Source organism: Coenobita brevimanus, chromosome 56 (genome assembly GCF_032717465.1).
Source record: "Coenobita brevimanus isolate Jiangsu-jjx chromosome 56, ASM3271746v2, whole genome shotgun sequence".
Lineage (NCBI taxonomy): Eukaryota > Metazoa > Arthropoda > Malacostraca > Decapoda > Coenobitidae > Coenobita > Coenobita brevimanus.
The window spans coordinates 5,315,762-5,343,575 of NC_137009.1; the positions used below are offsets into that span (position 1 = coordinate 5,315,762).

At 41.6% G+C, this 27,814-nt stretch overlaps 1 protein-coding gene across 1 annotated transcript in view; it reads right to left on the minus strand.

Moving 5' to 3' along the window:
* The window catches only part of LOC145401621 (uncharacterized), a 77,164-nt gene that overhangs the window by 27,975 nt on the left and 21,375 nt on the right, over positions 1-27,814 (minus strand). Inside the window, exons 5-6 of the mRNA XM_080273815.1 lie at positions 22,672-22,817; positions 3,491-3,605 (exon numbers count right to left, since the gene is read on the minus strand). Of these exons, the coding sequence (XP_080129941.1) occupies positions 3,491-3,605; positions 22,672-22,817 (261 nt within the window). The remainder of the gene's footprint in view (positions 1-3,490; positions 3,606-22,671; positions 22,818-27,814) is intronic.

Genomic DNA, 27,814 nt, shown 5'->3' on the forward strand with positions numbered 1-27,814 from the left:
GTTGACGCCCATTTCACTCCACCTGTAATTATCTGCGAGAGGAATATAAAGAGAAGGTTGGAAAATTTATGGAAAAGAGCTGTGGAGGTTTCGTTGGGAAAGGGAAAGCTGGAGGCAAAGAAGAACTTTATGAAAAACCTGGATCGATTATTTGATATTCTCTCCTGCAAATGACAAACATTAAACTGTGTTGATATGGGCTGCAACCCAGATTGTGACAAAAACTCACATAAATTGTAGCTGCACTAAGGAAAAGAAGATCCCGGTAAAGGAGCTGCTATACATAAAGGGACAGAGGAAGAAGGTAGGGAGTATGGGTCCTCATCAAATAGGAACTGTGGACATTCCAGAAAGTCGTAGACAAGTGGTGGCCATAAAACGACAGGAGGAGAAAACTGAAGCAGAAGAAGGAAAAAGAAAGGTGGAAGAGATGAGGAGAAAAGAGGCAAGAAGGGATTCCTTACTGAAACTGAAGATGTTTTGGTGGAAGAGAAAAATCATGATGAGGAAATCACTCTCACTAACCAACAAGCTGGACCAGAGCAAAGAAAAACCTCATTCAATACAGAAGATATCAGAAATATTGCTATAGCCAGCATAAGGCATCACACTGGCCTGAGAGAAGCAGCAGAAATTGCAACAGCTGCGTGGATTGATGCTTGTGTCATCACAGATGATGATTCTCACTTGGTAATAGATCACAAGTTGAGCAGGGCAAGTTAAAGGTAATGACTGAACTGGAACAAGAGTTTGAGCGGAAGGTGAAGGAAACTGGGATAAGCTGTACAATGTTTAATGGAAGGCGTGATGATACTAAAGTGTTGATGGAAGCTGAAGACTGCAATTGACGATTCCCAGGTGTGATCAAGGAAGAGCACTTCACAGTATGCAGTGAACCTGGTGGGAGATATTTGTGGCACTTCACGCCTGAGGAGTCAACAGGGATGAAAAGTATGCGGAAATAATTGCAGTCCAATTGCTGGACTGGTTGAAGGATAGAGGGGCTGACTTCTCCCTTCAGGCATTAAGAAGGGACTCTACTAATGTTAATACTGGTTGGGGTGGTGAAATCATGCAGCATGTTGACGCTAAGCTTGACAGGAAGCTGATCTGGTTAGTATGTGATCTCCATACTAGAAGGCTGAGTTTGAGAAACATTATCACTAGCCTGGATGGTTCCACACTCAGTAAAAACGAGTGGAGTGGCAGAACTGGCAAGATGCTGGACACAGCTACAGAGCTGGAAATAAACATTGCACTTGACAAGATCTGTAGGGCCCCCTATGATCCAGCTGAGTAAAGAAGTTATTAGGGATCTAACTACAGACCAGTTGTATGGTTATAAGATAGCACATGCCATCAGGAGTGGAAAGTTGCCTCGCAACTTGACTCTGCTGGCAATAGGACCTGTCAGTCATAGCCGATGGCTGACAACTCCACTGAGAATATGCAGACTGTGGGTATCTAAGCACGGGCTGAATGGGAAGGACAAAAAGAATCTCTGGCTGACAGTTGAGTTTATAGTGGAGGTATATTTACCTAATTGGTTTCACATAAATGTAAAGCACTTATGGGTGGAAGGGCCTTGGCATATTCTGTACCAGCTAGAGCTGTTGAAAAGTCAGAAGGTGGTGTTGGAAATAGTTATGCCCACTGTGAAGAGATCGGCTTAGTATGCACACTCTGAGGCAATACTGCAGGCCATGCTGTGCAGTGGATGGAAGAGGAGAGAAAGGAAGCAGTAGACAGGATACTAAAGATTAGAGGAAAGGAAGATGTTAAGACTCAGATAGGTAACAATTTCCCCAGACCTAGGAGAGTACCTGGCATTAATCCAGATGCCACAAGGCTTTCAGAACTGACAGACTGGACTACTGGAGTCACTGAGCCTCCTCTTACTTGTTGCCTCACTATAGCAGAAGTTAAAGAGCTTGTACTTAGCGTATGGATACCAGATTGGCCTTCACATACTCAGTGTGGAGAGGTGCGTCAGACTGGTGACAGAGGCAGCTGCTCATGTTTTCAGTCACGAAAGAAGAGAATTGACAATCAGGTCCCAAGTGGTTAGTTAAAGGCTAATGCACAGTAATAGAAGTAAACAGGACCTAGGTTCTCTCACTAAGTTTAAAGGTTCTGAAATTTAATGGGATTACTTAGTATATGGAAGAAGTTGTCTGCTCTCTGTTCGCTTCTGTAACTGTACATGCGAAATTAAATAAATGCCATTATAATATAATATCCCAATTAATACCGTCACTATAAGAGATTTCAGATACTGAAATAAACTTAATATCTATTATGCTGTGTTTCATTATCATAATTTACTGAAATAGTAAAAATGAAGACAAAGAACTCCTAAAAAATAAAAAAAGGAATTTAATATATGAAAAGGTACATGAGAAAATCATTACAATAATAAGAGTGAAATTGATGTCGCTAGGAACCCTCCGATTTAATAATAAATGACGTGTTTGAAGTCTATGCACAAAAACGCATAATTTTATAAGCTGCCATCTGTGAAATTCTCAAATTTGTACTTGACCCGTATAACGGACACACCCTACTCGCAAGTTCTTACCACTCAGAGATAATAAATTGGTGTCATCACCAGAAAATACATTTACACCAATGTACACAGTATAGGCTACTCATAGAGAGAGTGAGAGCTATTAGATAAAGGTGCAAGATCACAGCTTGCTGATTATGGCATAATGTAATGGGTGCGACCGTGTGAGATGTGCCTAGCTGGGGGAATGAGACGGTAATGACGAATCATTCTCATTTTTTCGTAAACCTTTAATTTGATTTCGTGATGGATGACAACACTGGGGGTGTCGTGATACCGTTGCATAGTTGGGACCTTCACGCAACGGGGGGGGGGGGGAAATGGCATTAGAAGCAAACTGAGAATATTCAGAGAAAAACTTCACCTGCAAAGGTATGAACTGTCAGGTGAGAAAACTTGGTTTAAGTAACCAGAAATGAATGGCTTTCAACGAACTTGTGGCTGACTACCAGTATTTTATGTTATTTTCTGCCAGTTTTATGATGTTTGGGACTGACTGAGTGAACGAACGAAAATTATTTGTCTGGTCTTTGAAATAAAATTATATAATGTCCACTGAACACCTGGATTTTATTCCCTTGACTACTGTCCAGCCTTCCTAATATATAAGAAAAAACTTGGTGATGGTCAGATTAACCACTTTAATACCATGACACTGGAACTCCCCGATAAGACAATATCTCTGGAAAGGCCCTACCCATTTGCTCCCGCAGACTTTACTGAAGCCCCATATTATGCCTCTTATGGTCCCACATCTATATCATACTTTTGTGCTGTGAGTATCAGGCAGGTTTATTTAGTTAGCGAATGTATAGTATTAAAGGCGGTAGTGAAAACCTTAGATTTTGTATTCAAATCCTAGAAAGATGGAATCAAAGGGTAGAAGTCCGCAATAATTGTACCCTCTATGACAGAAAGAAATACGAGAGGCAAATTCAGGGTCGGCTGTTATCGAGATGCCTGGGCCCATTGTGTTGAGAAGACTGTACGTCATGAGCAGAGGGAAATACAATCTGAGGAAGACATTTGCAGAGTTGACCTGTTGCATATATGAACAACTGAGAGTATTGCTTACTTACTGCATTACAGAGGTTGACTTGAAAAGTAGGGAGAGTGCTACCAGATGGGTGTTAGGCACCCTCTGTACTGGAGGAGGGACACAAAAAAAAATAGTTCAGAAGAGTTGTAACTGCAGAAGTAGGGATAGAAAAGACTGAAAAATGCAACAGAGAGAGAGAGAGAGAGAGAGAGAGAGAGAGAGAGAGAGAGAGAGAGAGAGAGAGTTAATCCTTCTGGTGCGTTTTTTTTTTTTTTTTTTTTTTTTTTTTTTTTACTGCGTTGCCGGTGCGGCGGATACAGGAAAAAATGTGCGTGTTCGCAACCTCTTTTATCCCATTTATACAGAACCAATCATATTTAAATTTTAGTTGTGAAAACCTCATTCATTCCACTACATTTCGAAAGAAACTAGAGGTCCAATGTGGTGAGGAAGGAGGGAGTGCAAACTGAAGGGAAGTGTTTTCTGAAGTCTCGGTCACCCAGACAGGCGCGAGGTGACATTGCAAGTGGCCGCCATGCCAAGTGAGGGAAGAAGTTTGGTAGGGGACCCGTGCTTTATATCACTAATAAACAAGTTATTCATTACTTTTCATTTGTAAAGACTTCTTAAACTACTGTGCTATGGAGCTATGGACATAAAAACAAGAGCAAAATTATAAGTCCTACACTTAGCACTAAACAGGACATGTAAGCATAAAAGTAACAGAGGTGACACCGTAATAACTGAAATGAAACTTAACAAATTAATCACTAGTCTGGCCAAGAGTTGATCCCTGGCCCACATTCCCCAAATACGCGCAGGTTACCAACTCGAATTCTTTCCGCTCCTTCTGGCACTGTGCCAAAAACCTTTCTAACAACTTTACCTCATCAACCTTCCCTCCTCTTTTCTACTCTGATGGCTCTGTAGCTATTTCTTCTACTGACAAAGCAGATCTCTTCGCTCAGACTTTCTCCTCCAATTCCACCTTAGATGATTCCAGTGCTGTTCCTCCATCACTTCCTCCCTCTGACTTCCTCATGGCTGACATTAAAATTTCTTCAGCTGATGTAATATTCTCTGCCATCACTGACCTCAGTACTAACAAGGCTTATGAGCCTGATGGAGTCCCTCCTGTTGTCCTCAAGAACTGTGCTTCTGTGCTCACTCTCTGCCTACGTAAACTTTTTAGCCTTTGTCTTTCAGCTTGTACCCCTCCTTCTTGCTGGAAGTTTGCTCTCATTCAGCCAGTTCCAAAGAAGGGTGACCATTCCCAACCCTCTAACTATCGTCCATTTGCTTTAACATCCTGTGTCCCAAAAGTTTTCAAGTCTGTTCTTAAAAAAAAAAATTTAAAGCATCTTTCCTATCACAACCTTCTTTCTGATCGTCAGTATGGGTTCCGTCAGGGACGCTGCATTGGCGATCTTCTTGCCTACCTTTCAAACTCCTGGTCATCCTCCTTTCAGGACTTTGCTATCGCACTTGACATCTCAATGGCTTTTGATCGAGTCTGGCATAAATCTTTAATTTCCAAACTGCCCTATTACTGTTTCTGTCCTTCTATATGTGCCTCCATGCACAGCTTCCTTTCTGGTCGTCCTATAGCCGCTGTTGTAGACGGCCATCATTCTTCACCTAGATCTATCAACAGTGGTGTTCCTCAGTGCTCTGTCCTATCACGAACTCTCTTCCTTTTATTCATCAGTGATCTTCTAAGCTGTACGTCTAACCCTATCCACTAGTACGCTGATGATTCCACCCTTCGCCTTTCCAGTCGGTTTCCGCAACGTCCATCCCAGTAGTTACTTTAGCAAAAAAGGAATGAGGCTATGGCACACCTAATGTCTTACTTGGTTCGTATCTCTGACTGGGGTAAAAATAATCTTGTTGTTTTTAATGCATTAAAGACTCAGTTTTTACACCAATCAACCCGACAGAATCTTCCACAGGAGTACCCACTAATGTTTAATAATATCCAGCTCAATCCTGCGCCACCTTGAACATGCTTGGGATTTCATTCACTCGAGATTTATCTTGGAAAGATCATATTACATCTCTTGTAAAATCAGCTTCTAAGAGATTAGGTGTGCTAAGCCCCTTCACAGTTGTTGACTTTGTACATGGGTTTTATCCGCCCCTGTGTAGAGTACAGCTCTCATGTGTGGGGAGGCTCCCAACATACAGCTCTTCTCAATAGGGTGGAGTCAAAGGCTTTTCGTTTCATTAACTCTCCTCCTCTTACTGGCTCCCTTCAACCTTTGTCTCTTCGCTGCACTGTTGCCTCTATATCTCTTTCTATCGCTACTTCTATGGTCATTGCTCTTCTGAACTGTCTGCATGCATCCCTCCACCTCTATGACTGGTGCGTAGCACCCGTCTAGCAACAAACTCTCATCCCTTTTTTATCCAACTCTCTAATGCAAGAGGTAACCATTACTCCAAGTCCTTCATTTATGCAACAGGTCAACTCTGGAACTGCCTCCCTCAGTCTGTATTTCCTTCCTCCTATGATATCCAGTCTTTCAAACGCAGTGTGTCCAGGCATCTCGAAATGAACAGATCTTGAATTTGGCTCACTTTTTTTATTGTTTTTGTTTTTTTCTTTGGAAGGAACGGTTTGCGGGCTCCTGGCCTTTGGTTCCTTCTTCTTCGCATATAAAAAAAGCCAAACAGAGGACCTCCACTTTGCCTACAGGTAATGCGGGCACTTATAGACCCAATTACATCCCTGTTTTCTCCCCTTGGTGATTAATTTGGTGAGTTTAGGACACACATTGTAGCATAGCACTGGAGGCCACCATTGAGGATGCTTTGTACCACAGAACAGCTCATCCCTTGGACCAAGGAACAACAATAAATTGCCAACCAAACTTGGCCTCACACCCCACACTGCTGGCAGCCAACGTAATTATTGATATAAAATATAGAAAATTATCCACACTGTCCTGGCCAATATATGAACTCAGGCCCTCGCGCTCGCGCTCACGTTACCAGTGAGCCAAACAGAGGAAACCCACTTTGCCTACGGGCAGTTATTCTAATTATCTGTGGGTTCTTTCAGTAAATATATCATTAATGGATATTTATTCATACAAAATCACTTACGACCAGAAGAAATTCAAAGCAAAACATCATTTTCAATTTTGCTAGGGTGTAACACCGAAATATCACTCGCAGTTCACTCCATAATCACTTTTACATTGATGTTATGATTTTTATATAGTAATCCAGGATATTTAAGCATGTTTACAATCTTGTCTGACAGGTAAAAAGCATTCAGAGATGCAGTAGACACGCAAGCACTCTACATATGTATGTAGTCATAACTTTCCTCATGGTTTCCTTATACAGTAATTTTGCACTTTCTCATCAAATATTTCAAATATTATTACCTCTTGTTACTGCAAAGTCACAAAATGACATTTGCCAAGAGTTACCACACAAGGGGAAAAATGTAGCACTTGTCTTCCCCCAAATACTTACTTAACGGTGTGTGCTGTTTATACTACTCACGACTAGTTATGCACTTACAAGACAATTTTCTGTCCTGCTAAGTATGGATCTGTGATCAAATAACTATTTCAATCCACAGTCACTTCGTAGTGACCGTTACTTTCATTTTTGATACTGTGTAATGCATTGCAGTGTCACACGTCATTGTGTCCAGCAGATTCTTTACACATAATTACATTATTTCCCTAGGCGGTAATAGGTGTGGTATGCATGAAAGTAGGCTACTCTCAGAGCATCACTACAACAGTCCGCAGTAACTTTGTGGCTATTGCCACTTTCGCTTTCATGAAGTGTCCTCTGTGTGAAGTGAAGCAGGATAGGTTTGGGAATGGCAAAGTTATGTAGGAAACGACCGGGTAGGATAGGGTAAGGCAACGTGAGGCAGGGAAAGGCATGACAAAGTAGGGACAGCTAGGGTAGAATAAGGAGATGCAGCGTTGAGTAAAGAGAGGAATGGTAAGACAGAGAAAAGCAAAGCATGACAAGAAAAGGCAGGGTAGGTTAGAGAAAGGCAGGGTTGAGTAGGCAGATGTAGGGCAGGGTAGGGAAAGGCAGGGTCACGTTCTCCAGCCTTAGCCCCTTTTCTCCTTACTTCCCCCTCTCTCCCTTTGAAGTCACTGTCAGGAGTGTGACTTGATGGTAGGTGCCGCCACATGGGTGGTTGGGTGCCCTTCCTGCCAGGCTTGGTAGGGAGGGTGAAAGGGGGAGGGGTAGTTAAGAAGAATAGGGCAACTATGTACCACTGTGGTGACTAGTGGATGACTGAATGATGCAGCATGTTTAGTCAGATTGGAGGGGAGCCATGTAATCCATTCATCAATCATAATTAAAAAATCAGTGTGAAGAATAAAACATGTAAAATAAAGAATATTCCCAGTATGCTGGAAGGACATCACAAACGCCCTTATATCCCATCCAGAAGAATTGTCACAGTCTATGTGATTAATGAGTTGAAAAGCCTTTAACTCCATCTGTTGAGAAGAGTTGTATTTACAGAATTCCCTCACATATAAGTGGTGTAGCCTTCTCCAAAACGGGCGAATAAGGCTCTATTTAAAGGGAGCAGCTGTGTGGGGGTAAAAACGCATGGGGTCATCATACAGTAACACACCAAGTTTCATGAGATGTCAAGAGAGATACCGGTAATACAATCTTTCCATCATAAATCCTGGGAGGATGAAACCCCAAGAATGTTGAGAGATGATGCAGGATTAATTTGGAAGAACTGAATGGCAGGTCCATATATGTAGCAATAGAGTCTCTAATGCATTAAAAACAATAAAGGGTGCTTTTATACTAATCAGAGATATGGTCCAAGTCAAAGATTATGTGTGCCATAGCCTCATCCCATATTATATCACACCTTTAGCAAGGTGAGCGATAAAATTTTTTGTTGCAAGATTTATGATGGATGCTGTGAGAAGCAAATGGAAAAGTAAAGGGTGGATTCATCACCGTATGAGTGGAAAAGGTAAGATTTACAACTCAAAGGGTCATTGATTAATAGAAGAAATCGAGTTGGTGACGGGCGAGAGTCCTAAGGAACACCACTAATGATAAACTCCGGGAGAAGATCGGTGGTCGTCTACAATAGCAGCTATATATAAATAAATATATATATATATATATATATATATATATATATATATATATATATATATATATATCTACAATAGCAGCTATATATAAATATATATATATATATATATATATATATATATATATATATATATATATATATATATATATATATATATATATATATATATATATATATATATATATATATATATATATATATATATATATATATATATATATATATATATATAAAATCATCATCATCATCATCATCAGCCATTTGAGTATCCACTGCAGGACCGGCCTATCCCGACCGAAGTCAGGACGATACAGCCAATGTACTGTATCCCTACCAAGTGGCTTAGGCTGTCTGGTAGAGATTGTATGTAGGGTGAGAAGTGCTTGTAAGTGTAATTGTAGTGTTGGAGTGGCTTTGGATGTGCGTGTAGTCTGTGAACCAAGTGCAACCGGCCCGTGCAAGCCAACTGGGTGCAAGCATACTTTATAGTAAGCGACACTGATTCAACCACGGCACCCCTTTGTGTCCACCAATACAGTACGTGGCCGGGTGAACACTCCCAAAATTTATTACCCTGGCGGGGCGCGAACCCTGGCTCATCCGTGTACGAAACACGTACTCCACCACTGTACCACAGAGGCTCCATATATATATATATATATGACGGCACAGATCTACATCTCTCTATATACCTAGGCTGCTTCCCCAAAGGAAAGGGAGGTAGCCGAGACAGGACGACACACTCCCCAATTACTCATCCATTCAAACACATTCATTCGCATCTTAGCCCCAAAGGGGAGAACGGACAGATTTTCACCGCACCACACCGCACAAGGGTTAACTGCGCAATGCAATCAGTGACATCCACAGCAGGGCCCGACAGCAGAACTGGTTTACCCCTGCCACATCATAACAGACCCATCCCCTTACCCGCAGCTGACCTGACTAGCTGATCAGAACAAATGCGGGAGAATATCCCCTCAGGGCTGTGTCATCACCTATTCATTCACAATTTTTCTCCATTTATTTCTGTCACGCACAGCCACTCTTCCTTGCTCAACAGACATACCTCTCACATCCAGCACTCTCTTCACACCGTCCATCCATCCTATTCGTGGTCTTCCTCTCAGCCTTACACCTCTCACATCAGATCTAGTTATCTTTTTCACCAATCGCTCATTATCCATTCTCTCCATATGCCCAAACCATCGCAACACCCTCTGCTCAACTCTACCAACCATCTCCCGAACAACTCCAGTTCTCCTTCTCACTTCATCATTTCGCACTCAATCCATACGCGTCACTCCACACATACTCCTCAGACACCTCATCTCCATTACATTCAAACTTTTCCTCTCTGCTACACCTATATTCCATGTTTCAGCTCCATATAATGCAGTCGGTACCACAACACCCTCATACAGCCTTCTCTCTACATCCATTCTAAGCGAACGACATCTAAACACTTTTTTCAAACCTCCCAGCACCTTTCCTACTTCATTTATTCTAAAGTTCACTTCTGCATCTATTCTTCCATCCATAGCAAGATGTGACCCTAGATATTTAAAACACTCTACCTCCTCAAGCAACTCGCCATTCAAAACTATATTCATCCCCCTACCATCTACCAACCTCGTACATTTCATCACTTTACTCTTATTCTCATTTACTTTCAATTTCCTCCTTTCACACACCCTTCCAATCTCCTCTACCAACTGTCTCAGTCTCTTCTCTGAATCAGCCACCAATGCAGTATCATCTGCAAACAGCAGCTGCTTCAGATTCCACTCTCCACCATCAACATTTACCAGACTCAGACCTCCACCTAAAACTCTTGCATTCACCTCCCTTACAACACCATCCATGTAAATATTAAACAACCAAGGCAACATCACACATCCATGTCGCAGCCCCACTCTAACGGGAAACCAATCACTCACAGCATTTCTCACTCTTACACACGCTCTACTATTTACATAAAAACTTTTCACCCTTAACCCCTAAAACGCGGGACGTCGCGTTTGCGATGCTCGCCGAAAAGGACATAACGGCGGAGTGCCACGTTTGCAAGTCGAGTTAATTTTGAATAAACACGGGCAAGGATGTTCCAGCTGGTATTGTCTATCAGTACCACCACCCTTTAGCTACAATTACCATACTTTACCTTTGTACTACTGACCTCCGTTGTTGCCAAGTATCACGTTTTCCCCCCTCCCCCCCCACCACGGCCCGGCCAGCCTGGCTGTGATACATGGCAGCACTCTGACTGCTCAGAACTGTAAATCTGCGCTCTCCTCTCACAAGCAGTTTATGCTAATAGGAAACGCTTGTTTCCCCAGTTGTAACACTAGATTTTTTTTTGCACGGTTTGCCCCTGTTTAGCGTCAGTTTACCGCAGACTTTCAAAGTGACATTATGGCGAGTTCTAGCTCTTCCAAGTCAGTGCGAGCGGCCGACAGGAACGAGAATAAAGTGACGGGCGTAAGGCAGAATAAAAAGCACGCTGCGGTGATCTTTTGGGAAGTAATATGATTGAAAATAATGTAGTATACGTGTTTTTAGCTGTGAAAATGGAAATGTTTGTTGAGTGACGGGAAGACCGCCGCCACGCTGCATGTCGGCCATACACTTCGTTGATTTTGGCCTTATTTTCAGTGTTTATTGTACAAATACGGATTCCAAACTACCTGTACGTTGTAGTATAAAGTTTACTGTGACAGACTGAGGCTGTGGTAGAGGGGAAACCGGGTTGCTGGAGGTGTGAAAGTGAAGATTTTGTTACCCAACTTTGCAAGGCTCCACAAGTCCTTGGGTAGTCCACGAAGGCTCAACACCTGTCTCTGGAGAAAGCTGAATGTAAGTACTATCTGCCATACCAAGTATAATGTTCTAGGGTTAATCTCTGATTCTTGGCTAATATTTTCCTATAGGTACTCAGACCGCGATCGAACTCCGCCACCCGGGGTCGGTCGGCTGTCCATTGGCCACGTATTAGGGGTTAATAACCTACCATCAAGTCCATACAATCTTAAAACAGTCCACAAAGCCTCCCTATCAATTCTATCATACGCTTTCTCTAAATCCATATATGCCCAAAACATATCCTTGCCTTTCGCTAAATACTTTTCACACACTTGTCTCACAGCAAACACCTGATCCACGCATCCCCTCCCTCTCCTAAAGCCACACTGCTCATCACCAATCACTCCCTCTGTACCTTCTCTAACTCTCATAATTAACATTCTACCATACACCTTACCTACAACACTCAACAGACTTATACCCCTAAAGCTAGTACATTCATACTTATCACCCTTGCTTTTATACAACTGGACCACACAAGCACTTGCCCAGTCAACTGGCACCATACCTTTCACAAAGCACACATTCAACAATCTTACTAACCAGTCAACAATAGTCACTCCACCACCCTTCAGGCATTCCACAGCACACCCATCCATAACTGCAGCTTTCCCTGTTTTCATCTCCTTTACTGCCTTCTCCACTTCCTCCTTCTTGATCAAAGAATCATTCAACTCTCCCAACACATTTATTCCTTGCACCCTTCCATCCGCCACAATCTCAGCCACCCTTTCCTCCTCTACATTTAACAATCTTTCAAAATACTCTCCCCACCTCTTCCATACTGCATCCATCTCAATTAACATCCTTTCATCCTCTGCTTTTACTCGTTCTTCCTTCCCAGACTCTCCCTTTCGCACCCTTTTCACCTCCTTCCAAAACATTTTCTTATTCTGTTGAAAATTCTCTGTCAGCCGCCTACCCCACCTCTCATCTGCTGCCACTTTAGCATCACGCACAGCCCTTCTCGCCCTATTCCTCTTTTCTTTATACCTTTCATATGACATCTCATCCTTCCCTAGAAGGATAAAAGCCATAAGACAGAAGTTGAAAGATAATGATTTATACTGTGCTCAGTCGAAAGCCTTTGAGATGTCAAGTGCAGTGGTTTGAGGTGTCAATTGCAATGGCATAGCTTTCGACAAAGTCCCTAAAGGAGAATGACCAAGAGTCTGATAGGAAAGTGACATTATTGCCAGTGCAACAGTCCTGGCGAAATCCATACCGGCGATCTGAAACAAAATTATGATAGGAAAGGTGCTTTATTTATTTATTTATTTATTTTTTAAGAGCAGTGTCAGAAACTATAGAAGCACACGATGCTAACTGTATTGGCTGATTATTAGATGACAGTGAATGGTTACCCGTCTTTACTGCAGGTTGAATGACAGATTATCCAGCATGAACGAACGCCGAAAGGGAAGGTTGAGCCGGGTTTAATCATAGCTTCAAAAGTTTCTCGAGGTAAAAAAAAAAAAAAAAGGCTGTTACCTGAGAGAATAAAATGGAATAAATAGAAAACGAAATATCTCTCTGTCCCTTACCATTCTTGAAGAAAGATGGATCTCTTTCTGCAGCTCCATTCACCTGGAGGGAAGATAAACAGATTTAATAATAAGCATTATCATAATCAGTATCATCATCATTATCGTCATTATTTAATTATATCCTCATCAACATCATATTCTTTACTATCATCATTACACCAATGTCGCTATTACCATCATCATTATAATATTCATCATTATCATGGTCATCATCACTTTCATTATAATTCTGGCACACCCACATCACTGTCACTATCAAACATGTATTATTTAATAATTCTCGTTAACTCCAGAGGATTTTTCCCTGCCATGGTAAGACCTACCAAACCGCAGGGGTTGGATATAACCTTATTTAACCCCTTAAGAAGGGTTACCATTCAGGAGTTAGTAAAAATTGCCTAAATATACTAAGAACAAATCAAATATTATGTCATATGGCTGAAGGGGTCAATGGTAAACAGACCGCCATATACCACCCCTTCAACCTAAGGACGTTACTTATATTTCATTCTTGTTACCACAAGGTAATTAGACGGAGTAAGAACTCCCAAGCACCAACAGCAGCAGCAGCAGCAGCAGTAGTAGTAGTAGTAATAGTAGTAGTGTTCTGGATGGGGTGGTAGAGTGAAAGGATGCAAGCCAGGCCCTCAGTGTTATCGTCTCGAAATCATAGTCAAAATGATTGTGTGTTCTTAGAAATTGATACCCACTCCATAAAGTGAACATTGATTCACATGTAAAAGTATTTTTTTCTTTAATATATGCGATATAAAGCTTGGAAAATGTGAAAAAGTGTAAAAATTATAGTGTGAGGGGGGAGGAAGGGTGATGTGTGTGTGTGGGGGGGGAGGGGGGACGGTTAGCCAGTAAGGTGCTGGTCTCAGAGGTTATCTTGACTGCCGTCAACACCTTACATTATATCAGCCATCCGGGATCCACCACCACATGTTCACTGCCCACACACCCACAATATAAGTATCTCCATCTTCAGTTACAAAATAAGTACCTCTCTGAAGCTTATTTTTCAGTTATTAACTTTTTTCACCAATAACAAGGAGACGTGGTAAGCCTGTAACACACCTCTTGCTCACTCCATTATCCTTGATGCACTAACTCCATATCCCTAACACATCAGCTGTTACCACACACTCTATATCACCCACTGATCATTTGTATATACACCACCCAATCATAAACTATATAAACACCATATCAAGCAGTAAATATGACAACTACCACTAACTATGCAACAATCACCTACATACACACCACCAGGATGGCCAGATGGTACAGAAGCGTGGCATACAAAAACATTTAGGTAGGGACTCTTACATACACACTGGATGAAACTGTAATGTAAACTTCTGCAAACAGACACACATTCGCTGACTCTTCTTAAATTATTATAAACAAGAAGTTGTGCCAAGGCACAGCTAACCTGTCCCCGGCAGTCATTTTAGTGCTGACGTATAAACACAACAGCATATCTAGTAAAAGACATCACATATCAGATTTGGGGTAAATCGGTAAAAAATTGACGATTTTATGCCCACTTGAAATTTAAGGCCCAACCCACCTGACACTGACCCCCCTACTGCTAACTGGGTGTGACCCCCCTAATATACAGTACTGTAATGAGACATGTTATGGGATGCAGTTTGAAAGAAGCACCTTTAGGTTATGGTTTCATGTCGATACGACGAATTTTAAGGGAGTTATGGCGAAAAAATATATATATATTTGTTTTTTTATACATTTTGGGGGCCTACAGACGAGGCCTTGACCCAATTTGGCCCAAATCTTAATCAGGTGATCAGAAGGCCACAGCCCATCATCCCTGTAATTTTAATAAAAATACCACCTGTAGTTTTTGCGTAAAATTGTTAACAGACAGTGAGACAAACAGACAAATCGAATGAAAATAATACCCGTCCCTAAGCACCTCCTGGATGGGGAAGTGAAAGGTGGTGAAGCTGGGGATGAGGAACATCAAGAAATTTATGACAGAAATGAAACTCAGGATGAAGACCACCATAGAGGAGTGCATGAAAGAGGGAATCATCCAGGTATACGTCCCCAGAACGGTAGTGACACAAACAATGAGGAAGCAGTACAGCCTCACAGGTCTATGGCGAGGTCATCCCACATACTGGTTGGGCAAATCCTGAGAAAATTTGGTAACGTGGGTGAACACAACATATAATGAAATTGTTGGATGGATGTCAAGTAATATTTTTGAGCCTCCCAAATGCAATGCTGCAGTTGACATGATCAAGGAAATTACTCCCGTAAGAGCAAATGACAATAACTCACCCACTGCCTCATTCTCTCTTAACCCGTCGACGTACATAAATGCGAATCTATTGCAAGGTCCCTAATTTGCACAATTTTCAATTTTCGCGAGTGATTTTTGGTACGTATACACGGGACACCTTCCTCTACAAGATGCCAGGCAGGGACAATGCCTTACCCAGCATGACCTCCTCCCCCCGCCCTGCACGCCTTTGTCTCAGCAATCCACCTGTTATCAGTGACCTGGCCAGTATAGCCATATCATGGCACGGTACGAAATTCAGGGCCAGAGTGATTCCCCAATCAATGACAATGTGGAGGACAAACTTTACATAGCATTAGAGGAAGAAACAGTCAGAAATGATGATCAGGTAATGTGGCAAAAAAAGGTCAGGTATGGTAATGAGTTAGTGAGTGAAACAATGCTTATAATGCCTATATTACTGTTTGAAAACCAATATACTCTCGTACTACACATAAATTCGTACTAAGTAAATAAATAAGTACCATTTATGAGTGGTGTGAAATAGTTACCCTCCCATAGAACTTATTTTCTTTGGTGCCAGCCTGTTAGAAAACCCAGTCAGGTAAGGAGGTACTGCTACCTGGACAGAGTATTTTAAACCTCAGGTGAGCGATTTCTCTATGAATTTTCGATGTTTCTCACCAAAAGCGGAGGTTTGAGCCAAAAAATAATAATAATAATTTCCAAAAATGGTCAGGATTGGGGGGAGTCAGTGGTGGAAAAGTGGTCGGGATGAGGTGGGTTAAGGTTCTTGCCCTGATACATCTCATCCTTAACAAGACCCGCCCAAGAGCAAACATTGCAGAAAATATTATAGCCATCCAAAGGCGGGTTAAAACATAGAAAAGAGGTGAAACAGACAATCTACTTGAGGAAGCAAGGGCCTTGCAGATGAGAATAAGCAACCCAGGAAGAAGAAATCAGAACACCAACGATTTTTGGCAGCAAGATGAGACAGGGGAAGGTCTCGACGGCGACAAGATCCCTGTCAGCTAGATCACCAAATGGAGTACTTGACAAAAGACTCATTGAATGAAAGAGTGTTGCTGATTGGAGATATAAATGGTAAAGTGGGGAATGTGAAGGTGGATGGAGTAGTTGGTGAGTGAGGTGTGCCTGCTGAGATATATGAAAAGGGCAGTGCTTAAGTGGATATTTGTGCACGGGGGGGGGGGGAGTTGGTGATAACCAATACCTTCTTCAGGCACAAAATGATCCACAGGTATACATGGCGAGTGTTGAGAAGGGTGGGTGGTGAAATGAATGAACAGAAGGCAATGATTGATTATGTGTCCGTGGATGAAAGGATGCTAAGTTGCATAATGGATGCAAGAGCATATCCATGTTGGGGGAGGGAACTTTCTGACCATCACTTGGTGGTGGCGAGAATCATGGTGCAAGTGAAATGGAGTAACAGAAGGGAAGGACAAGGGGAAGTAGTATGCAGAGAAAGTGGAAAGGTTACAAGAGGATGAGAAAAAGCCAGAATATCAGAGAGATGTGGAGGAGGAATTGGGTAAATATGGATTGGAGAAGATGTGGGATGTGAAAGGTGTGTGCAAAATATTCACAGAAGAAATCTGTGCAGCATGTGAAGTGGGGTGTGGGGTGAAGAGAAGACGAAAGGGGGTGCAAGGAACAGCATGATGGTATGAAGAGGTGAGACAGGCTGTGGCACAAAAGAAAGTATATAGTGAGTGGATGAGAAACAGGGGTGTGGAGAAAGTTGAAAGACAGAGGAGAGAGTTGTATGTAGAGAGGAAGAGAGAGGTGAAAAGATTAGGAAGAGAAATAAGAGAGTGGATGAGGAATTTGGAAGGGATTTGAGTGTAAAGTGGAGGAAATGTAAGAAAATGTTCTAGAAAGAGGTAAAGAGAGTTAGACAGAGTTGAAATGAAGTCAGTCTGGGAGTGAAAGATAAAAATGGTAGATTACTAGTGGTGAAGGGAGAAAAAGTGAGCAGATAGAGAGAACACTTTAAGGAATTGTTGAACATAAAGAATGGAAGTAATGTTGTTATAAGTGGCTGGGTAATGGCTGGTAGAAGGAGGGATGTGAGAAGAGAGGAAGAAATCAGTAGGATGGAAGTTGTGAAAGCAATAAAGAAAATCAAAATGGGGAAAGCCCCAGGAATTGATGAAGGGTGTGCTGAAATACTGAAGCATGGTGGAGAGATAGCAGTGGAATGGATGTGGAAGATGTGCAGATTGGCCTGGGAGGAAGGTAAAGTCCTGGAGGATTGGAAGTCATGTATAATTATTCCCCGGTGCAAAGGAAAAGGGAAAATGATGTAGGTGGTAATCATATGGGTATTTGTCTTCTTAATGTAATAGGAAAAGTATCTGGTGGGATCCTTTGTGAGAGAAATAACAGAGAAATTAGTTGGAGAAGAACAAGGAGGTTTTAGGAAAGGAAGAGGTTGTATAGATTAGATATTCATTCTTAGATCTTCAGTGAAAAAGCTTCTAAACAAGGTAAAGAAGTTGTATGCAGTCTTCATGTATTTGGAGAAAGCATATGACAGGGTGGATAGACAAGGATTGTGGAATGTATTAAGAATATATGGAGTGGATGGGAAGTTGTTGAATACTGTGAAGCGTATGTATGAGGGTCCTAAGGCTGCACTGCATGTGGGTAGTGAATTGAGTGAATTTTTCTACTTGAAAACTGGATTGAAACAGGGATGTTTCATGTTTCAATGGTTGTTCAGTCTGTATATGGAAGGGATTATAAAAGAGATACAAGGTAGGGCAGGGATGTTGGAGTGTCCCTAATGAGAGAGGGCAGTGTTTGGAAACTCCCTGTACAACATGTTTGCAGATGATACTGTGTTGTTAAATGAAGACGAAGGGGAGCTGCAAGGTTTGGTGGATGAGTTTGGGAGAGTGTGTATGAAACGGAATCTAAAGGTGAATGTAGGGAAGAGTAAAGTTATGGTCTTCGAGAGAAGTGAAATCAGTGAATGTACAGTGAGGTTGGATGAGGAGGAAATGGAAAAAGCGTTTAAGTACTTGGGCAGTGTGATGAGTAAGGCTGGAAGTTTGGAGGGTGAAGCGTTTGAATGGGTACAGCAAGGAAGAAAGGTTGCTGGTTCCTTGAAAGCAGTGATAAGAAACAGGGAAGCGAGCATGGAAGTGAAAAACTTACTACATGACACTTTTGTGATGCCAACTCTAACGAGTGGAAGTTAAGTTTGGACCTTTTTTTTTTTTTTTTGTGAGGAAGGAACCAAAGGCAACAAGCCTGCAAAACTATTCCTTCCAAGAGAAAAACAAAATATAAGAGAGAGCCAAATTCAAGATCCGATCATTTCCAGATGCCTGGACACACTGCGTTTGAAAATCTAGAGATCATAGGAAGTAGGAAATACAGAAAGAGGGAGACAGTTCCAGAGTAGACCTGTTGCATAAATGAAGGACTGGGAGTAACAGTTACCTCTTGCATTAGAGAGTTGGACAGAAAAGGGATGAGAGTTTGCTGCCAGACGGGTGCTACACGCCCGTCGTAGGGGTGGAGGAATGCATGCAGACAGTTCAGAGGAGCAGTGACCATTGAAGTAGCGATAGAAAAGAGATACAGATGCAACAGTGCGACGAAGAGACAAAGGTTGAAGGGAGTCAGTAAGAGGAGGAGAGTTAATGAGGTGAAAAGCCTTTGACTCCACCCTATTGAGAAGAGCTGTATGTGGGGAGCCTCCCCACACATGAGAGTTGTACTCTACACAGGGGCGGATGAAACTCCTGTATAGAGTCAACAATTGTGCAGGGGTAAAGAAGGAACGGAGTCAGCTTAGCACACCCAATCTCTTGGAAGCAGATTATACAAGAGATGTAATATGATCTTTCCAAGACAAGTCCCGAGTAAATGAAACCCCAAGCATGTTCAAGGATGACGCAGGATTAAAGTGAATATTATCAAACATTAGTGGGTATACCTGTGGAAGATTTTGTCGTGTTGATAGGTGCAAAAACTGAGTCTTAGATGCATTAAAAACAACAAGATTATTTTTACCCCAGTTAGAGATATGAGCCAAGTCAGACATTAGGTGTGCCATAGCCTCATCCCTTGTTTGTTGAAGTAACTGCTGAGATGGACGTTGTGGGAATCGAATGGAAAGGTGAAGGGTGGAGGCATCAGCGTATGAGTGGATAGGGTTAGATGTACAGCTTAGAAGATCATTGATGAATAAAAGGAAGAGAGCTGGTGATAGGACAGAGCCCTGAGGAACACCACTGTTAATAGATCTAGGAGAAGAACGATGGCCGTCTACAACAGCGGCTACAGAACGACCAGAAAGGAAGCTAGAGATGAAGGCACAGATAGAAGGATAGAAACCGTAAGAGGGCAGTTTGGAAATTAAAGATTTATGCCAGACTCGATAGAAAGCCTTAGAGATGTCAAGTGCAATGGCAAAGCTTTCGCCAAAGTCCCGAAATGAGGATGACCAGGATTCTGAAAGGTAGGTGAGAAGATCGCCGGTGGAGCGTCCCTGACGGAACCCATACTGACGATCAGAAAGAACGTTGTGATAGGAAAGATGCTTTAAAATTTTTCTATTAAGAACAGACTCGAAAACTTTTGAGATACAGGACGTTAAAGCAATTGGACGATAGTTAGAGGGTTGGGAATGGTCACCCTTCTTTGGGATTGGCTGAATGAGAGCAAACTTCCAGCAAGAAGGAAAAGTACAAGTTGACAGACAAAGGCGAAAGAGTTTGCCTAGGCAGGGTGTAAGCACAGAAGCACAGTTCTTGAGAACAACAGGAGGGACTCCATCAGGCCCATATGCCTTATTAGTATTGAGGCCTGTGACAGCAGAAAATACATCAGCTGAAGAAATTTTAATGTCAGCCATGAAGAAGTCAGAGGGGGGAAGTGATGGAGGAACAGCACCGGAATCGTCTAAGGTGGAATTGGAGGAGAAGGGACCTTGGTGGAGGGACAGAAACCAAGAGTGAGAGCAGTGGAAATGAGTTATCTGAGAGGAGCATGTGGAGTCACATGGAGACACTGACAAATGAGGATGTGTAGGAGTGTTGTGTTGTGGATGTGGATGTCATAAGAAGCGACAGGAGAAACACACTCAGGTAGTTTGGCCATGTGGAGAGGATGGAGAGTGAGAGACTTACGAGGATAGTGTATGTGAATGAGGTGGAGGGAGAGGGAGGGGGAAGCCAAGGATGAGATGGAGGGAAGGAGTGGAGAGGTATATGGGAGAGGGGTGTGTGAATTGGGAGCAGGGTAGTGAAATGGCGGAGGACAGGGCGACATGGAGGCGATCTGTTTGTGGCCACCCCTTACGGGATTAAGGCATCTGGCAATAGATAGATAGATAAATAGAACCTGTCATACCTGTCATTTCAACAGGACTAGGGCAATTGCATGTGCAGAGTTCTAAAACCAAAAGTAGCCTGTACTCTGTTCATTTGAATGTTGGTTAAAATTACCATCTCGACAATTTTAATGCTGAGCTGTAGGAGGAAATTATCAGTAAATATGGTGCTAGTCATAAAAAAGTGCTAGGGAAAGAATGTGGCTCATTACTGTCCTCTAATTTTGCCTCAGAGCTGTATTAAGAGTTGAACACTAGAAAATGGACTAGTTAAGAAATGCTGTGGAAAAATTGTTTAGACACAGAATTGGTTTACTTAGCCTCTGAGCTACATTAATCCTTAAACTGCAGTGGTCCTTCTAGAATGACTATGAAGGCAGCTACAATGAGCCTTCCAGAAGACCATGGGATTTTTTATATTTGTTGAACTTAATGCCACCTAATTCTTGATTATGCTTGAAGAGTTGGTCACATGACCCCCCCCCCCTTCCCACAGCCTGCTTAAGTGTTTTGGTTCACTGAATTACCAACTGGACACCATGGAATGTTAATATTATTCTGTTTCTCCCAACTACTCTCCCCTCTCCCGGCCCAGCTGGGCTGAAAGTGCTCCCAGCCACCCAAGTGGCGCCACCTACCGCCCAATGACACCTCTGGCAGCAACACTAAAGGGAGGAGGTGGAAGTGAGGTGAAAAAAAGGGCTAAAAATTGTGGATGTATGGCTACGTAAGCATAATGCGAGGTCAGCCTTTGTTTGGTAGAGTGCTTTTGTGCCTACCACTCCTCTGAATGCTTCTAAGTTGTGAAGAAGTTTGCAAGAGTATGTAAATATCCGTGTTTAGTATGTACGAAAATATACTTGTATAAACGTAAATCAAAAGATATTGTTCAGTGACAATGCAGAGTGCTATGCACAAGCAAAAGTGAAGGTGATGCCCTGTGAGTGTTCCTCAACCTACTGCACCTCCAAATACTAAAGGAAAAAATGTATATATGTAAAAACCCTGTTGTAGTACTGAAAAAAAAAAAAATTGTAATAATGAATACAAAGACAATGGAAAGTGTCACTGCAGTGCAATACACACAGGCAGAAGTAACAGTGATGCTTCCTGCAGAGTTATTCTGGATTGTTTGAGTTATATAACACTAAAGATACATACTTACAGAGACTGAAAACTGCCTTGTATAACTAGTAGTGTGTGATACAAAGTAAATAAATTATTTTTTCTTTTGTGAATTTAAATGCAACCTTTATCCCCTCACATGGAACTCTCCACATTCATGCTATTTGAGTACAATGAGGTATTAAGTGAAAATTAATTGATATATTTAGTGAAAAAATGCGAAAATAAATGGAAAATATGATGTCAATTAAAATACTATTACACTAACACAGCATGTTAATGCTAAATGAAGAATGTGGGATTTTGCTCTCGCAGGTTTATGCACATACCGCAGCACAGTGAAAAAAATGTCCTTATAACAGAAAATTTCTGAATTGTTAGTTTTTTTTGTGTGTTAATAAGCACGGCCGTCACCTATGCAACTCAGTCCCTCACTAAATGCGACAGCCCGCTTCGGCGACTTACATTCTCTCACCTCACAATGCACCTCCTCGTTTTCTAATCTCTCCCCCTCCGGTCTGGACCTCTCCTGATCTCCAGTTTCTTTCAAGGTTTGTTAGAACAACTGAAATTTGTGTGACTCAGATTTAAACATGCTTGTCAGTGTAAGTGGGTGAGAACTGCTTGTGAAAATACCTTATTTTTTCTGTAACTGCTGCACCGGCAAAGTGAGTTAAAAAACACATCACCGCACTCAAAGGGTTAAGTAAGCTGCACAGGGATAAAAATCTCTGCCAAGGTAAAGTGGATGAACAATAGTCACTAACTTGAAGCAGATTAGAGGCAACCTTGTGGCAGGGCCTGGAAACCAAAGACACTGCTACGGGAACCGCAAGGACCCCATCTGGCATTGCGCATGTGACCATATACGGCAACAAGCGGTTCTTTGTCTTCATTTGGTAGTCCAGATACACTGTTAGGGAGAAGAGAACCTTAGAATGCAAGGCGAATCAGAGAAACATCAAGATTAAAACTATGAGAAAGGTGGAGAGAAGTAATAAAGGATGTGAGGTAGGTTATGTCTTTGTGTGCATATATATATATATATATATATATATATATATATATATATATATATATATATATATATATATATACACACACACACACACACACACATGAGGTGCTACCCAAAAGTTCCAGTAATTTGAATATTGTAGGAAAATACGTTACCTTACCTCCTAGTTCTCACTGTCATCTTCGATGTAGTCCCCTTGGGCATGTATACAGTGGTCCCAACGTTTTTTCCACAAGTCCATGCATCCCTGGAAGGCTTCAGGCATGATGGTCTTGAACACTTCCTGTATAGGACTACATAATAGATAGATAGATAAATAGATAGATAGAGAGACAGATAGAAGCAGGAAGTCAAATGATGAGAAGGTGTTGTGTTTGCGAGAAGCGAGCAGCGCTAAACGCTTACACGGGGGAAAGCTGACGACAGCGGCCAGTAAGGAGATGATTCAGTTAGCTGTCAGCAGTCCTCTCGTGAGAAAGTTCTGTTGCCATGAGGAAGATACGTGACACACACACCCTACTACACGAGATGTTAGGAAAGAGAGTTTAGAAGGAGACAAGCGACCCTATAGAGAGGTCGAGACGGAGATTAGCTTTAGAACAGAGAGAGAGAGAGAGATAGCGAGACAGTGAGGTAGCTACCCAGGACTTATACTATTATACCTGTTTAATATTTCCAAGACAAATAAAAATAGTCCCATACTATTCTTTACCTCTCCCGTCACTACATGACATCTGGTGGGGAAACTACTACAAGATATAAAAGCCGCTCGACCACAAGTCTAAAATATACTTCTCTACAATTAACTACAAAGTCTTTATGACATTTGGTAGCAGCGAACTTATACGAACCTCGTCTACGAATCAACATTAAATTCCTACAAAATATCAAGATTGACAACAACCAACAATATCAGCTCCTGCCCCCTCCGTCTCCCAGATCATTACGCTGATGCAGAGGTCAAGAGATCACTTTCGACGCCTTGCAAGTAGCTTAACGACAAACCAGCAAATCTGCGGACATCGTCTCCGAATTAAAAGCAAATTTCTACAAAAGCAACCGAGACTACAAGGTTAGCTTCAGTTCTACAAAGTCTACAGCCATCTACAATCAACTACAGCCATCTACAATCAACTACAATTAACAACTCTACGTCGTCTGTATAATCTTCTACACGCACCTACAAGTAGCGGCAGTCTTCATCCCACAACGAATAAATCACTAGAGAAAAGGACAGAGAAAACTTCCACATAGAATAAAGGGAACAAACAAACGAAGAGTGAGACACGATTTACAACTCATCTTACTCACTCGTCTTCACTCAAGTTACTCATCGCTACTCATTCACTCACCACAGCTACCAGTGTGGGAAGCCGACGTCACCATGTGCTGAGATGACATCACAACGCGAGTCTGCCATGCCAAGCAACGTGTGACGGACACCAGGCACTTCTCACCCACTACTCATTACTCATTATTCACATAGCTCCTACTCATATTCACTTATTTTCACAGTTAAGTTGGAAATTCGACGTTCTATGTTGAGGTTTGCCTGGGACAGCCGTTAACCACTACAAATACCAGGCCATGGAGTTTCCTGAGTAATATCGTCCATCAACACACCACTAGAATTATCAAGAGATCTTCAATCAAACCTGTATTTTCTTCCGAGATCGACTTTTGTATCGACACACCTCTACGATCTGTATCAAGTGGGTAAAATTATACTTGCTCATTTCTTCTCAGTGCTAAAATTAGCTATATTCAACTTATTTAATCATCTAGTTTGCTAGGACATAAATAAACAAGAGGCGTATTTCATAACATCATATCTTAATGACAGGAATATTTTCGCAACCACCCACGTTAATACCAGATGACACACAAATTGCCACAACATCAGACTCACAATTAAGAGACAGCCCACCCATTGTACAACCCACACCACGCGTTATAGATAAGGAAACAAATACGGGAGTTTCGGATGATGAGTGGGAAACCCCTTCAGACGTTGAGAGTATCGACTTCGCAGCTGCCTTAAATACGTATGCCAATATACTTAACAGGGTTCACCGGTCCGGTCATACATATTCTACCATTCCCTCACATAACGATAAACTCGTACAAGTTGAATTAACAGGGCAATCATTAAATATGAATCAAGAAACAAATACTGCTGATCTAAAAACCACACCTCACGTTTTTGTGTATCACGAGGATAAGACTGCCCCAAAATTCTCTGGCACAGACAAGGATCGCATTGATGTCATTTCATTAATCAGTCAGTGCGAACAAATGTTCATCAAGCGCCACATACTAGATGAACAAGAAAATTGCTATTTTTTCATCTTGCATAAGCCAGGAAAGATGTCCAGCAAGCAATTTATTGCGCTCCGATAAGCTACATCGTGCTAGGACATATGATGAATTTAAAACTGAATTTCTGAAGAAATTTTCTGGAGGTATGAACTTCTTGCCAGGTATAATTCCAGAATTACATAAAATTGTAGATCTTGTAAGGGAGCACACTACAAACCATGTGCTCAGTGAAATAACTGCTGATGTCTCCACAATCAAGAGAACCCTATTAGCTACTCTGGAGAATTCTAAGTGGATAACAGATGATGGAAAGATGTCCCCAGACCTCGTCGTGGACATCATTGGTTATGTAGCTGCCTTGTGTAAATTACCTGATAGAACCCTTAAGATCGCCAAAACAATCGCGTACATCCCTGGAATGTGCTTACTAGACTTAATGAACGAGGTAGAGATGCAGTGCAGTAAAGCAGGTGTGGTCGACACACATGCACATTCTGGTAGAATCAGGGTACCTGAGACAGTATCAGCTGTGAAAACATCAACACCGACCCCAAACAGAGAACAAAATCGATCGCGACCTGAAATGAGGCAGCCCAAACAAGCAAAGACGCCTAGACCTCGTTCCCACACGCCTTCCTACAGGCAGTTTCATAAGTTTTCGCGCAGCCCGAGCAGGTCTCGCGCTATAAACAACACTTTTTATGGGAAATCACCTCGTAGGTCACAGTCAAGGGATAGGTCCATTCTGTGTCATTACTGTGCAAAACCAGGACACACAAGGTATGAATGCTTTATCAAGGCAAAAGAGGATAATCAAAAGACACAAGGGTTTGGTCCTTACTGTAGGCATCATAGATACCAAGGGCACTGGACTAGTGATTGCAAAACAGTAGAAAAAATTGTGTCTATGTTCAAATCGGGGAAGACCAAGTCATGACAAAAAACGAACAAACGTAAAGAAAAACAAGGTTAAACTTCACATAGGAGGCATGTTGGGAAATGAGTGTATCTTGATACCAGCTGTATGTGAGGATCAAAACGTTTCCTTATTTTTAGATACAGGCTCTCCAGTGAACTTAATAACACATGAAGAACTAAATAGAATTCTTAAAAATAAAAGAAAGTAACTTTTCTGGATGAAGCTGATTTAGAATTAAACACAGTAGATGGTCAAGAGATTACAGTAAAAGGTATGATAAGATTAAATCTCAGTTTCACAGAAACTACAAGACCATTCTCTGCATTGTTCTATATCGTTGAAAACTTAGCAATTAAAGCTCATATGTTACTGGGCTTAAGATCCATGAGAACTGAGAACATAACTATACTCCCACAAATGAATGGAATAGACTTTGATAATGAATTTATAGAGGAAATACTTTCAGAGCCCTCACCGATTGGTAGAAGAGAGCCAAAAAGAATTGGTAATATTAAAGGCTTTAACAAACATACACAAACAGATGAGTGTATAGATCCACTTACACCAGCAACCCCATCCTCCAGAATTAGTGACTCAGATAACAGTACTGATTTATCAATTTTTCCAGCCCATCTCACTAATGATTTGGTTATACCACCTAATTCATACATGAAGGTTACCATAAAGAGCAAATTACGGAATAGTACTGTTCTTGTCTTAGAAGAATTATGTAAAGTAAAGGGATTGTCAGTAGAAAACGCATTATGTCATACGAACGACGAAGGGCAAACTCAGATATTCATTATTAATCACATGAATGGGGAAGTTCAGTTGAAGAAGGGATCTTGCATAGTTAATATTGAAAAATGTTTAGCCCCTGTGAAGGAAATAAATATTGGTGGAGTAACAAGTGAGATAAAATCTACGGATAGAGAAAGAATAAAAGAGAATTTAATTCACTCAGGTGAATTTGACGAAGAAAATTATTTGTTAACCCTGCTGGAAACACACAGGGACACCGTAGCCTTGCCCGGAGAACGATTAGGGTGTACTAACTTGATTAATCACATGATTAATGTGCACCCAGAAACACCACCAATTTTCGTACCAGCTTATCGCATACCACACTCCCAACGTACACTTGCAAATCAGTATGTCGATGAAATGTTAAAGCTTGGAATTATTGAGCCTTCAGTTTCTCCGTGGAACGCTCCCCTTTTCTTTGTGCCCAAGAGAAATGGAGAAATGCGTGCGGTAGTAGATTACCGTAAACTAAATAATCACACAATCCCTGACAGATTTCCCATGCCATTGCTAAGTGATGTTCTACAGAATATTGGTCCTGAGAATAATATATTCTCGACCATCGATCTCCTAAACGGATACTATCAGATTCCGGTATCTCAGGAGTCACGTAAATACACTGCCTTTTCAACAAACAGAGGCCATTATCAATATACAAGAATGCCAATGGGACTGAGGACAGCCCCTGGTACGTTCCAGCGTCTTATGAATTACGTATTGTCCGGAATTTTAGGACAAGGAATATTTGTTTATCTTGACGATATTATTATCGCAACGAAGAATATTAAGGATCATCTCAGGAAATCAGACTTACTCTTACAAAAGCTTAGTGATGCTGGATTAAAAAATT